The sequence below is a fragment of the Austrofundulus limnaeus genome, unplaced genomic scaffold (assembly GCF_001266775.1).
Source record: "Austrofundulus limnaeus strain Quisiro unplaced genomic scaffold, Austrofundulus_limnaeus-1.0 Scaffold200, whole genome shotgun sequence".
Classification (NCBI taxonomy): domain Eukaryota; kingdom Metazoa; phylum Chordata; class Actinopteri; order Cyprinodontiformes; family Rivulidae; genus Austrofundulus; species Austrofundulus limnaeus.
Genome location: NW_013952602.1, coordinates 864,984 through 879,535, shown reverse-complemented (window position 1 = coordinate 879,535; position 14,552 = coordinate 864,984). Strand labels below are relative to the sequence as shown.

At 37.5% G+C, this 14,552-nt stretch overlaps 1 protein-coding gene across 2 annotated transcripts in view; it reads right to left on the bottom strand.

Annotated features, from left to right (window-relative positions):
• Positions 1-257: 257 nt before the first annotated feature.
• cd151l (CD151 antigen, like) overlaps positions 258-14,552 on the bottom strand; it is a 35,897-nt gene continuing 21,602 nt past the window's right edge. For both annotated transcript variants that reach the window (XM_014018742.1, XM_014018741.1), the window contains 5 exons: positions 11,161-11,235; positions 6,148-6,255; positions 2,337-2,495; positions 2,070-2,156; positions 258-1,980 (listed from right to left, as the gene is read on the bottom strand). In XM_014018742.1, coding sequence (XP_013874196.1) covers positions 1,921-1,980; positions 2,070-2,156; positions 2,337-2,495; positions 6,148-6,255; positions 11,161-11,235 — 489 coding nt within the window. In that variant the 3' untranslated portion in view covers positions 258-1,920. The remainder of the gene's footprint in view (positions 1,981-2,069; positions 2,157-2,336; positions 2,496-6,147; positions 6,256-11,160; positions 11,236-14,552) is intronic.

Sequence of the window (14,552 nt, the reverse complement as noted above, 5' to 3'; positions counted from 1 at the left end):
TTTTGGTTAATACACTAATGTACCTGTAAGCTGCTGCCAATAGTGTAAGGGCCACTGGTTCTGGACACGTGGTTGTATCTTTCTAAGATAAGGTTTTAGTTTGGCAGTTTTTGGGATGACATGACCTGAAGGTTTTTGTGTTTTGTTACTTTTCACAAAAGTAAGTGCATGTTAAATATTTGCTTAAGAGGACTTAAGCAAATATTTAACATGCACTTACTTTTGTGACTCCTGAGAGAAAACACAGCAGAAGCAAAGATGGTTCAATGTTTATTCAAACTAAAAGCTAACAAAAAATACAATTATTTTATTGCTGTTCGTTATGCAAATTAGAAAGAATAATTTCTAACAAGGTGTGAATATTAATTCCTACTAGTAGAGTGTTAAAAACTTCTATTCAACAGTGAGCAAACTAATAATTTAAGAAAGACAATGTAAAAGGATCAATACAGTAGATATGCAATGGCGTCCGGATGAGGTGGTACAGCAGGTTTAATCTGACAAGAACAAACTTTGGCACTGGTGTATAAAAACTTGATAAAAAAGCTGTTTCTTGTGATGACACTGATTGTATAACACAATTATATGAATACGTTAATTAAAATCTCCCCATATATAATATAAGCAATATAAAGGTGATAAGATTTAGGTAAACGTATATCCAAGTTGAATAAACAAGACACTTAATGCAATAAAAACTAAAAAAAATACTACCAACTAAAGTGATAATCCAGTTCAAAAAGTTATCAGTAGTTAGTTTCTTATCAGTTGTGACACTAATAGATAAGTCAATGTAAAGAAAAGGGTGTGAGTTTCGTACAGGCCAGATTAGTCGTTAACTATAGGAGGGCCTGTTTTTTAAATGGGTTTTTAGGTTTATAAATGAATTCTTCTACATAATCAATATGCTGGTGAGAAAAGATGTGACAATAATAAAGCTGTACACTTCAAAAATGACTTTAAAGGTACTCATTGCAAAGTCATGTCGAAACTAATAAAAAAACAACAATTACGTGTGTTTGTTTGCCTACAGAAAGAGCCAAAGTAACTAAAAAAAGGGATCAAACATTAAACTTACTGGTCCATGCTTGTCTGATTCAATCATATTAATTAACCTACAGACTAATGTAGGTCAATCATGTGACTCAAACATCCACACGTTTATGGCATATTCAGCAGAGTGCTTTGTTTACATTGAACATGGACCCGCATTTCAGACCTGCCTTAAATATATCTGATAAAGTATTTAAGTAAACACTTTCAACCTGCACCATTGAGTTAACCTCAGGATAACCTTTTTTGTGTTTCATTTCATTCTTAGCAATGRGTACCTTTGAAAAAAAAAGGCACCTCGGGTGTTCCAGGAAATGATCATTTACAAAATATAAAAATTTAAAAAGGCCTCTTCATGAACAGGCTTGAATTCTAAAGCTTGGTGGTTAGTGTGGGCATACAAAGGCTTGCTGAAATTGAACAGCTGCTCCAGAGTTCGAACAGAAAATGTGGTGAACAGAATGGACACTTTTACTCATCTCCTCAGAACTGGTTCAGTCATTGTTGGGGCCGGTGCCGAGGACAACTACAATGCTTAGAAAGAGGCTATTCTACACTAACTTAAACAAGCTGTGTTAAAATTCCCATCAGCTCCTCGTTGAGGCCTTTTCTCACCGTGCTGTGATCTTGAAGATGTAGCTGTGTTGCAATCCGAGGGCCTAATTACTTTAAAAATGAACCTTTGTAATGTTTTTTTTCCATTCTTTTTTTATGAAATGTGATCCTTAGATGTACAATTACATTCCTCCTTCACCATGTTTTTTTTTTTCAACCCAACGTGTAAGGCTACGAGATGAATCATTTGGTACGAGCTTGTCATGATGAGGTTACCTCCTTCACCCACACTCTTTTCTTCTTCTGCCTTTTTTAGTACGGCTCTGCCTTTAGACTTCGATAAAGGCAGCATGTAAACACCATTCCAAAGATCTGTGGATCGGATCAAGGGTAGGAAGGAAAACACAAGTTATTATGTTTATTTATTTCATTTGTTTTTTTATGCAGAGTTCTTCGCTCACCTGTACACAAGCAATCCCAATGCCCACAGCTCCAATAATCTTCAGATGGTCCAGGATGAAATTCTCCAGTTTAGTGATGCAGCCCCCCTAAATGAGAAAACAAATGATTTTCATGCTGCAACACTTGATATAGGAGTGCTGCTGGATTCCCAGTGCAAACAAATGTTATTAATATACTGTCCCGCAACCCTCACATCCCAACGGCTGAAATACTGAGAAACGACAGTACTATGAATGTAGTATGCTCGACACACATCATGCTCATACCTCCACCTTGTAGATGTTGGATGGGTGGTTTCTTCTGCCGCACAAGTCTAACACAGTCTTACAGCAGCTGTCAGGAACGACCCTGCCTTCAGAAAAGACCGAGCGAATCCACGAGCTCTCTGCCCAGTCGGATGAGTTGTGGCTCCCACAGCACTTAAACTGATAGACGAGTTAAAGAAAAGAATACTTTACTTTTTAAATGGAGAACTGAGATGGTACAACATTACAATGATGGATTCAGTTAATTAATATGACACTTAAATAAATCTATTCAAGTGTGGCTCAAAGAATAGTTCATGTTAAGAGACATTGTTTTGCCTTGTTATAGTCAAACCAGATAACCATTACTACTCATTCATGAAAACTGATAGTAAGCTTTTTTTTGCGGGGAAGCAAAACCATTTTTTTGTTTGGTTTTGCCATCAGCCTCTTGTTCTTCATAACCCATAGATGGACCTGAATGATCTGGTTATCAGGGATAGGACTTTAATCTGCTCCTTTTGTCTGCTCAATCATCTTGGACAGCTTAAATTCCTTCAATTTTTATTTWTWTTTWTTTTMTTTTGTTTTCTTAACACCAGTCCTTATCTCTACAAACGTCTGGATTAGGGTTGGGTGATAAAGGACAAAAAAGTATCACAATTACTGTGGGTGGACCAGTCCAAAGGCCGCTGTAGTGGTGACAGAGAACTGAACTCTGGTGACCTGACCTTGGGATGATAAGAACAGGTTTTGGACTCTGGGGGTCTTTGATTGGTTCCAGCATGGAGTATTAACCTAAAACGTCACCAGCTCCGCTGCATCCCACCCTGTATCATGTGTTTGATCCCCAGCCCCCTTAGCTGCCTTGCACTGAGCGAGTGGTATATATWTTTTTTGAGCATATGATTCTGTGTTTATGAGTACAGCATCTTTTTTTAACTCATCTTTCCTATTGTGTGCACAGTATTTCAAAGCTGCAAAAGGTAGCGCGACCATGTTGCGAAAGACCTGGGCACCCATTCTCCCCAATGTTTGTTATGTGTGTGTGTAATAGGAATGGGTGTTCTTAACTGTAAGTTCCTAGTCTGTGTATTCACTGACAATGGCAATAAAACTAATTCTGATTAATTGTGGCATTTAGCTAATAACCAAAAACATGAATGTTAGGTTAATTGGTAACTCTAAATTGTCCCTAGATGTGAGTGGGAGAGTGAATGGTTGTTTGTCTCTATGTGTATCCCTGTGACGGACTTGTAACCTGTCCAGGGTGTACCCCGCCCCTCACACTGTTGGATATGGGCACCAGTGACTGTGACCTTGAAAGGAAGAAGTGCAAGATAATGGATGGATAAATAATGGATTTAGCCAATAAAAATGAATATGATGATTAATAGATTACAATCGCACTGGCATGTAGCCAACATTGTGGCCTTGGTCTACATTTTCTGGCTTTCCTCATACTCCAGTTTATGTCGGTGTTTCAGGCGATTCTACATTGTAAAGTTAGGGTTAGCATTAGTTGCTCTGTGCTGACATCTGTTATTAGGCTAACATGCATGCCTGATAGTGATAGTGTGTCAGACACAAGAATCACCACATGGCACTAACTGCAGTAATTGCAAAGTGGCAAACTAATTGAATGACTGACGATTAACTGAACATGATACAATTTTGCCCAACCCTAGTCTAGTTTTTGAGAATATTACAGCTCAAAGATTATACTGTACTTGTTCAGATTCTTGACAGAAGTAAATAGTAAAGTAACTTACTACTGGAATACCAGAAATTGCCATTCAGATACTTCCGTTTTTAATCTTTTGTAGTTCATGTACAGTACACTTCCTGGCCAAAAGAAGTCACCACCAAAACAAAGGTCACACACTAATATTTCATTGGACCACCTTTAGCTTTTATTATGGCACACATTCTCCGTGGCATTGTTTGGATCAGCTTCTGCAATGTTACAAGATTTATTTCCATCCAGTGTTGCACTAATGTTTCACCAAGATCTTGCATTGATAATGTTAAGAGTCTGACCGCTGCACAAAGCCTTCTCCAGCACATCTCAAAGATTCTCAATGGACTCTGTGGAGACAATCCATGTGTGGAAATGATGTCTCATGCTCCCTGAACCAATCTTTCACAATTCCAGCCCCATGAATCCTGGCAGTGTCATTTTGGAATATGGTCATGCCATCAGGGGAAGAAACAATCCATTGATGGAATAACCTGGTCATTCAGTATATTCAGGTCAGCTGACCTCATTCTTTGAGCTCATACTGTTGCTGAACCTGGACCTGACCAGCTGCTGCCACCCCACATCATAGACAGTTAAATTCTGGTGGACACTTTTTTTTGGCCAGGCAGTGGACTTCACACATGTATTACATGAACTACAGGACAGGGTCAGGCTCATTATTTTCCCCTTCTTTGATCTTTATGTTAAGATAAGACAAGGCAGCTCTGTATTCAATCTTAATGAACACAATCAGGCCCAAACTTATAACCACCTATTAAATATTCAACAAGACCATCTGGACAAAACCTCTAATAGTATCCCAAGATATCTAACACTGGGATTGRGTAAGCAGTATGCGTCTCAGTGTGAAGCCCCCCATAGATTGATGTTCCAGTGGAGCATCATACAGATGTCCAGATGTATTAGGGTCAAGGCTGTTCACACMCTGTCAATGTCTTTACTCTTTGACGTGTTTGTCAAGCTGTTCCTGAACAGATGTCACGAGTTGCTGCGGTCGTGCATGAGTATCCAAGGCAAACAGAAATACTTTATAGTTAACAGAAGAAAACTCTCTCACAAAACAATAAAACGTCTTCAGGAATGTGTTACATGTTTTATATATTAGCATTTACTACACAAAATAAAGTTTCAATAAAACGAGGATGTATGTTTACATCTCTAGGTTTGAAAGACAGGGTAAAAAACATGTACTGGCAGTTTCATCTGCAGCTCAGATTTTGTTTTCTGCTGTTAAATGCCAGAAAATAAGTACATAAAAAATAAAATAACTAAAAACTACAGCTCTAACTCTAGCACTGAAAAACTGCAGCTAACTCAGCTCCTACTCTTTGCTGGACCAGAGCAAAAAACTGCTTTTGTCAGGAGCTGGAGGCGAGCTCCTGGAGACCAACAACTAATTAAAATGTGAGCTTCATGTTTGAAAATGTGAAAATTGAGTTAGTTTTATTTTTACTCTTTTCTTCACGTGCTGTTTCTGTCAGGTCAGAGCACCACACAGAGCTGCTTTCAGCTGAATACTAAACAGTTTAAAAACTTTTCCAGTTCTTCTAATATCAACCACGTTGTATAACGATCCTGTTAGTGATTTCCAACCTCAACAGCATTTATGCTGGTTGAATAAYGGTTCACAAACATGGCCTGTTGTTTAAAACAGTCTTTATGAACTAAAAAGACATCTGTTATCACATGAAAATCACACAAACTCTGTGATTTTTGGCGATAAAGTGTCTCTGCAGAAACCCGGAAAACATCAGAGCATCAGTCATTTACAGGAAAAGGCGTTTAATGCGATGCAGTGACGTGGCTCTCTGCATGTGCAAAACCAAACCAGAACCAGTCCTGGTCCAGCACTGGAAACCTATCGAGTGGAAAAACCTTATTTATGACTCTTCAATAAAAGCCAAGGTTACATTTCACAAAACAAGGAGGTAAACAACTTAAGAAAATAAAAAATAAACTCCCAGATCGCCTAATTAGCAGAGGTTTCTGAAATACTGCCATAACCACAAGCAAAGACTCTGATGAGATCGACTCTTACCCTGTAGAAATGCATTTATCTTTTCCACTTACCTCTTGCTGCAGCTTGTCTACAGCCCTGGTGATATGTTCATTTTCTTTCTCTTCTCTATACTTCTTGACCATGGTGTTCTTCAGATTCTGCTTCAGCTCCTCATTTAGCTGAACACACACACACACACAGACACACACACACACACACAGACACGTTCAATATGCAGCAGCAACTCGCTACAATCCCAACAAAAATCAGAGGCAAGCACGGTGCATCCCCCCCACAAGCGAAGAATTAGTGGCAACTGTTGAGTTTTCTTAATATAGCACATTTACACTGCGGGAAATGAAAGCTCTTTTGAGTCGACACATATCACGGATGGCAGATCAAATGACAGTGAAGACGGGTCAAACGAAAAGGCATCCTTTAAACCGGTGGCAGAAACCGCTCACTAGAAGAGCAGGAGGTCTTGGGGGCTAGTTTCTATGGCAACAAGCCAGCTGGGAAACCACTGTAAATCAAAGCATGAAGCAGATATCAAGGGAATGAACGATGAAAAGAGGAACAGAAAACAGCGAAAGGGAGGGGAGAGAAGATAAGGAGAGTGATGGAGGTAAAAGGGTGTTCAGTTTTTACCTGTTGACAGTTTGGGAAAACGTCAGCAGCATTATGACACTGCCTTCACTACAGTGTTTCTAGAAACACATAGCTGTAGCTTTGGTGACATATAGCCGCTCGTCTTTTCATATCAAAGGCTTAAACATGTTTTTATTTTAATTAACACAAGCCTGTTTTGAGTGAAATACTGACACAAATTCAGGAGTTCGTAGTTTTAACAGAATTTTTATGTGAATGTAAAGTTTTACAAAAGAATAAAACAGAATCCAAAGAAAATGTGGAAACTTAATAATTCTAAAATAAGAGAACCAAAAGCAGGAAATCAAATACACTTAAAAAACTGATTATCAGTGAGTTATCAATGTGCTAACATCTGAACTAATGACCCTCTAATTGCTGGGAATGTGAGGAGACATAGGCTACGTTCTGCAGGCAAATCCGACCCAAATCCGATTTTTTTGACCCATCTGACTCATATCCGATTTTTTTATGGCAGTCTGAACGCGACAAATCCGATTTTTTCAAATCCGACCCAGGCCGTTTCAGTATGTGGTTTTAAATCGGATACATATCTGATGTTTTCAAAGTGACTGCAGTGTGAACGCTCATGTCACATTCATCTGACTTTTTCATCAGTGAGGAGGGGGTGAAGGATCGCTAAGACACTAACCTCAAGTCTCACTGTTTAAATCTGTAGCTCCATGTGTTTACAGCTCCAAAACACAAGTGCAGTTGCTTCATCTTTTTATTTTTCATTTTCCACATAGATAGTAAGATAATAATGGTCCAGCCTGGGTCGCGGAGAGTATCAATCCTAAAGTTCGATACTCYGTCGATACTTTTTTTAAGCTCGTAGTTTCGTTCAAAAAAAAAAAAAGCTTCACTGGAGCATCCCGGTCAGAGGCAGGTTCAGATATAAACACTGAACTAAAGAAGCAGGTCAGATAATTATTTAATCGGCTCTGATTAAACAACAACTTCTGATTCGATGTGCAAAATGTAGCATCCATGCTAGCTCTGTAAACAAACAAGCCGGCTGATGAGACGTCACGTCTTTTACTGCGCATGCGTGTCACATCAGTGCTGTGTAGCGTTCACACAGGGGTCTGATGCAGGTCACATTTAAAATGTAATGTGAACGTTCACACAAAAAGATCGGATTTTTTCAAAAAATCGGAACTGAGCATTAAGACCTGCAGTGTGAATGTAGCCTCAGCAAAGGAGCCTGACTTTTCTGCAGATTCTTGACATTGGTTTAGTATACAAGCTCATTTARTTCTTGACAATACAGTTGAAATAAAACAAGGACTTACTACCAGGAAAAAGCCTTTTATCTCTAAAAACACAAGCTCACACAAAGATTACAACTGCATCTGACAACARAGCAAGAATACTGTGAATATTTAGTGTCATTTAGACAAAAACAGCTCAGCTGCCAAACACAGAAGGGGTTGATGATGATACGGGCTTGGTTAGTAACTAAAGAACTTGTGCAAATTCAATTTTTGAGCTAATCATGAGCTCCTTTAAATCAAAGTATCCCAGGAATATATTGAAAACCATTGGAGACAATTAAAACTTGACCATAATGGGGTCCTACATGTACAATAATGCTAAAAAAATCAATGACCTAAGAACATAATGCAAGGTCTGACCAATGTATTCTGATGAACTCATCTGTAAAAAGAAGTTAGGAGAAAATGCAGATGTGCTGCCATTTTTCTGAAAAAGGTGTAAAAGTGAGCAGAAACGCTGACATCTGCAGGTCTAAGATGCTGCTGCTGTCTAAAAGAGGACAATGGAGTTTTTACATTAGCTAACTATATAGCACTCTTTCTTTACATCCACTCCCAAAAGATATTCAAAATACTGTATTTCTTTTTTTAAAGCTTTTTGCAAACAGCAATATTGGCTCTATACTGCTCTTCACAGTAAACAATCTTGGACAAAAGTGTAATACTAAATCAGTGCAGGGAAGTTGTGTCTTTCTTTGTATTACTACTGTTTCACAAACACTGCAAGGACCTGTGCTGAACATAATCATGATATAAAATAACTTTAAAATGTAACAAATGTCACAGATGTGGAGTTATAAGCAAATTATAAGATGAGTTGTTGAAATTTCATCTTGGAAAATAAAAATATAGAAATACTAAATATTTTTAATACTTCCTAGAGGTGTAGGAAATAATGCTAAGGTAAAAAAAACTAAAAGCAGAAGAAGAGTAGCCTTAGAAATTTTAGCAGCTCATAAAATTGTGAATATTCTGAAGCCAGTAAAGGCAGCCTATAAACGCAAGGCAGAGTCACGGACCTCTGTGGCTGCTCATAAGTTGTGTATTATTAATGAATGAGGCCGTTTTACTGATAGCAGTACGCCTCACGACTGAGAAATGTCCTGTTGCAGAGCTTCGAGTCACCAGGCTTTACCACTGATAAAGGATGCTGATGGAAAGAAATGCCATGCCAACATTACATATAGAAAAATACATCCCATTTGTTCCTTTGAACAGTGAAGTCAGTAATATGTTGATAAATTCAGCTGTTCCAGCTTGGGTTTTAAAAGAGGGTCATATGAAATCGGAAACTATTCATACTATTTGTAAAGTAAAGAATGTACAAGTATTTTTCAGGTCAAACATCACAACAAATGTTTTCAAACGACTCTGACAGAATTCAGCCTTGATGTGTGTGTTGTGTGTGTGTGTACTACTAGAGGCATTTTTTTCCATTCCATTTGGACTAAATGGACCACAAGTAATACGGGCAGTCAGATATTTGTATTTTTAATGAGCTGTCTTGCGTTTCCTTCCAGCAATCTCGACTTTTCATGCTGGTTTTGCTGTGCTTAGAATAATAGCACAGCACATGCCATGTGGGAACAGAAACAGTTGTCTGTGCTCCGTTACAAGGCTTCGACTACGTGCTTAGATTAGGAGAGGTGAAACACTTCCAGCATGGCTTCTTGGTTATAGAGCAGAGCAAAATATAGCTACTACACAGCTGAAAATCAGGCTGGCAGGACAAGTTACAGCTGAAACCACATGCTTATTGTATAAAAAATACACAGCCATTTTTTTATATCTGGCATTAAATCAGACTAAACTGTTCCTCATTTAGGTCAGTTAGATACACACAATTACTTCTACTTGTTAAATGTCAGAATATGTAACAACTTCTAGAAAAGTGTATTCCTTTTTATTAAGCCACAAGTTTATATAAATTTTCTGGTGGCATTACTTGTTAACTTTATGACTTGGAACAAATGTTTTGTGTAACTTTCCYCAAACTTCTCACAATACATTAGTGCTGGAATTTTGTCCCATTCCTCCTGACAGAACTGGTGGAARGGACTCATATTTGTATCGCACCTTGCTCGCACATGCCTTTGCAGCTCAGTCCACACATTTTCTTTGAGAGTGAGATCACAGCTTTGTGATGGCCACTCCAAAATGTTGACTTCTTTGTCCTTAAGCCACTTTGTAACTAAACTGGCAATATTCTCAGGGTCAATGTCTACTTTGAAGATCCCTTTGCACCCAAGCTTTAACTTCTTGGCTGATTTGAGATGCTGCAACAGTATTTCAACATAATATTATGGCACCTATTCTGTGAAGTGCATCTGTCCTTCCTGTAGCATCACACTCCCACAGCATGAAGCTGCCACCGCCATGCTTCACAGCTGGGATGCAAGCTTTCAACTTTCTCCTCCAAATGTAARGATGGTTATTAACAAATTAATCAACCCTGAACCTTGGAACAACTAAAGGCCCAGTCACTTTTGTAGACCAGCCTGGACCTCATGGCAACTAAAGACCTAATCTATTCTGTGGACCGACCTGGATCTCAGGACAAATAAAAACCTGATTGTCTCTGTAGACCAGCCTGGACCTTGCAGCAACTAAAGACCCAATTCAATGCAAAAAATAAAAAATAAAAAAAAACTAAAGACCCAATTGCTTCTGTGGACCAGCCTGGACTTCAGGAAAACTAAGACAGATACTGTATATAGGAGCCTGTCCATTCAGAGCATTTTAGATCACAAATATAATTTTGAAATCCAGATATTTTTATGCTTTTTTGTTTGTGAATCATCCATTTAAAAAACAATTTAACTGTAGACAAAAGCTTCAACTAAAAGAAAATATATTTTTTACTTCAGAACTGTTTCTCAAGGTTGAAATTTAAATCAAGTCACCCCCCAATTTTTTATGTGATTTTCCAAAGTGCTCCAAGCTGCTCAGATCTGTAGGAGAAGCACGGTTTCCTCTGATGCCAGTAATTCATTTAGGACTGTGCTGCTATARAGAACACCCCTTCTTTACAATAAATCACATTTTTGCCATCTGAAAAACATAAATGCATGTCAGTTTCTCCATTATAGCACCTCTACAACTGAACAAATACATTCAACAATTTGAGTGTTTCTTTATTTCATTATAAGAAGGGATTACCTGCTGATAGTAGATACAAGCCAGGATGCCAGCAAGGATCTCCAACAGGAAGATACACAGAAGCAGGACAAAGTACTGAGGACACAAAGAGAGATGTAGCAGAAAAAATTAGGTCACAGTAATTGTACGAGAAGACGAGTCAGTTAAAAATCAGATGTGCCAACTCATTGGTTTTGTCTGACATTGCATGAATCCTGCTTTCTCTTAATCTATTTTCTGTAGTAAACCATGCGAGCAAGGTCTTTCTTTAATGTTGTAGCAATCTGATAGAAAAACGCTGAAAACTGTAACATTTGTAGGTCATCAGGGTTGCAAACTTTAAAAGTCAATGTCAGATTGTCTAATAAAACAAAATAAATCTTACCATCATCTTAGGTCAGTCAATGAGCTGCATTAAGAGGTTGAATAACGGTTAATGGTAAATGGACTGTACTTAAATAGATAGTTAAATACTTAAATCCAACCAGGATAATGAGCATACATAAATAAATAAGAATAAATGTCTACATCTTATGTTTATTCAGGAACCTGCTCCCATTTAAATATTCAGTTTAATAAAACATAGGCATTCTATTCCTACATAAAAATCTTCCTATTTGACCCAAACTTTGTTATTTTATTTTTTACCTTGCTTGATTTTCAGTATAGCAAATGGATGAAAAACATGCTTGGAAATTTGAATACACTTGTACACCACGTACACCATGTTTATTCCTCTTACTAAAAGGCTGCAGTTAATGTTGTAAGCCTAAAAAAAGTGTAGATTATTAAACACGACACATTTGAACTATATCCAAGGTCTTTATGTCAAGAGGGCTTTTAAAATTTTATCTGAATTTATTGAGATATTCAATAAAGAGTTAAAGGATTTAATGTAAGACCTTTCTACATCAGGTAATATTCAATAAAACAAATTTGATTTGATCTATAAAGTGATTTACACCAATATGTGACAGTGTCAAACAGTGGCGCTTATTAAAAACTAAAAATTCACTAAATAAGAAATGCTTTGTCCCTATTAGTGCTGCATAAATTAAATCTCCGTTTGTCTCTGACATCCAGCAGAGAGATGCACAGTGCAGCGGCTCTAACAGGGCCGAGCGGCTTCAAACAGAAAACTTCTCCCATAAAGCTCAGCCTGACAACAAATCAGCTGTGTTTACCAATAACTCAGAAGACGAATTTGAAATGTCTTGTCCCAGCAAGATCTTAGAGATGCGCAGTGCTCCAGCTCGTCATTTCACTGTGGAACATCACCTGTCAGTCACCAGGGGCACAACAAGTGGTGGTGGGAATGAGGGACTGTGCCCCACTGGTTTTATCCTCTTGAGTCCCAAGCTTTGTGCTTATTTAAATATTTCCCAGCTATATATGATTATTATAACCTTATAATATAAAATGTTTTTTGAAAAACTAAGAATTAAAAATATAAATATATATTTTACTTAAAATAAAAAATAAATTCTAAATAGTTCATCTGAATAAAGACAACTAGTATAAAATAAATGTCCTCAATATCAAGATGAAGCTTTTCATGAGGTTAGAGGTATTAAATAAACCAATATTTTTAAGCTTTATATATATATATATATACTGTAAAAGGGACTTCTATTTTGAAACTTTCAATGTTTCCCTTCCCATCAGGGAGGGTCTGTCAATTGAAAATGTTTGGAGGAGTGGGGAGTTCTAAGCTTTAGAGCTTCATGAAGGTTTAAAGCTTAGAACACAGAATAGAAATCTGGTATACTGTATATGTATATACATATTTTTTGATAAATCATTATCTGGGTGACTGAGAATCTTGATCAGCCTCATAGATAAAACATTTGGTACCTCAGTGGCTCAGTTGGTAGAGGTTTGGTTTCTCAGTTGCTGGGTCAAATCCCAGCCTGAAACCTTTTTGGGTGGTGTCTACATGTTCTCTGCATGAATTGGTTTGTTCCCAGTATTTCAGTTTCCTCTCACAGACCGAAAACCTGCACCTTAGCTTCACAAGTACACACTGTACATCTCAAATAAATGCTTGTATGTAATTATTTTGAACAAAATCATGTTCAAGTCTTGAGTATTTTCAACAGCCTTTGAAAGTGGGCCAGTCAGTCGGGAACTCCCGGGCTACTTTTTTCTCCCCAGTCCACCCCTGGTGTCAAGAGATAAAGTGATTGTATATTAGTTTCCTGCAACGCGTTTGTAATAAACGCCTCTTGTCCTCACTGTAGCACATTTGTAGCAACAATGTTTTATTGATGAAATTAGCATACTCTTCTTTTCACTACATTCTTTACTCACAATGCACAGTGTATATGACCTTCTGTCCTTTATGCATATAGTCTCAGGGTGAACAGTTTTCCCTTTCTTTCTAGTAATTCTATTTGTGGGATTAGTGTCTTCTGAGAAGCACCTCTACTTTCAGAGTAAAGTTTTAGGCTTTTTCAAACCWGTCAAAGAAAAAAAAAGCTCAGGTTTGTCAAATATGATTCGTAGTATAGGCCCCTTTGATGTACCCTACCTCTCTCTCACCTGCTGATGGTCATTTTTATTAAATACATTAAAACATGTAAATTAAGACAAAAAATAAACCAAAAAGCCCCAAAACACTGAAAATAATCTGAACTGTATCCACACCACCTCCATTTTATGCATTATCTAAAACTCTAAAATAAAGTTGAGWACAAACAAAACCTTTAGTTTTATGTTTCAGGGTCACAGGAGAAAAATAAATCTAAAGGAGAGCAAATTATAGCGACACTCCTCTGTTTTCACAAAGGTTTGTTGTTTGGAGTTTATAATGTGTGTTTGATTCATAACCAAGCAAAAAGAGAAGTGAGTTGGAGGTCTACCTTCAATGACAGAGAAAAAAAGACCTTTTCTTTTCAGAATTGAAGGAAGACAGGAAAAGATGTTATCGGACTCAGACCTTGGCCTAGATTCCCTGTTGTCTGCAGCCATCACAGGGACAAATTCAGCCCAGTGAGGACTTAGTCTCTGATTTTAATGGCTTGGGATGATTAGATCTCTGAGCGGCTCTCAGGCTGAATGCTGAGCAGGGTGAATGTTGATGTTGTGCTCGAAGTCCCAGTAGGAAATAAATATTTAAATTTTCTTATGTGTACTGAAGAAAGAGGAAATAACTGACTGGCACATGAGGTAAAAAAAAAAAAAAAAAAGAGGAGCAGTACTGTAGGCACTGTAATATGGAGTTTTATACATAAAATCTTTAACCATTCAATAAGTCAATTTGATGGTTTGAAGTGTTTTAGACAATTAGAAAAAAAAACAGGAAAAAAAACATACTTTTAAAAGGGATCCCTGATTAGTTGTAACATTAGACTTTATTTAATAAACATGTATTTTAACTGTAAAATAAAGACTGTAAAAATACTGTAGGCTGT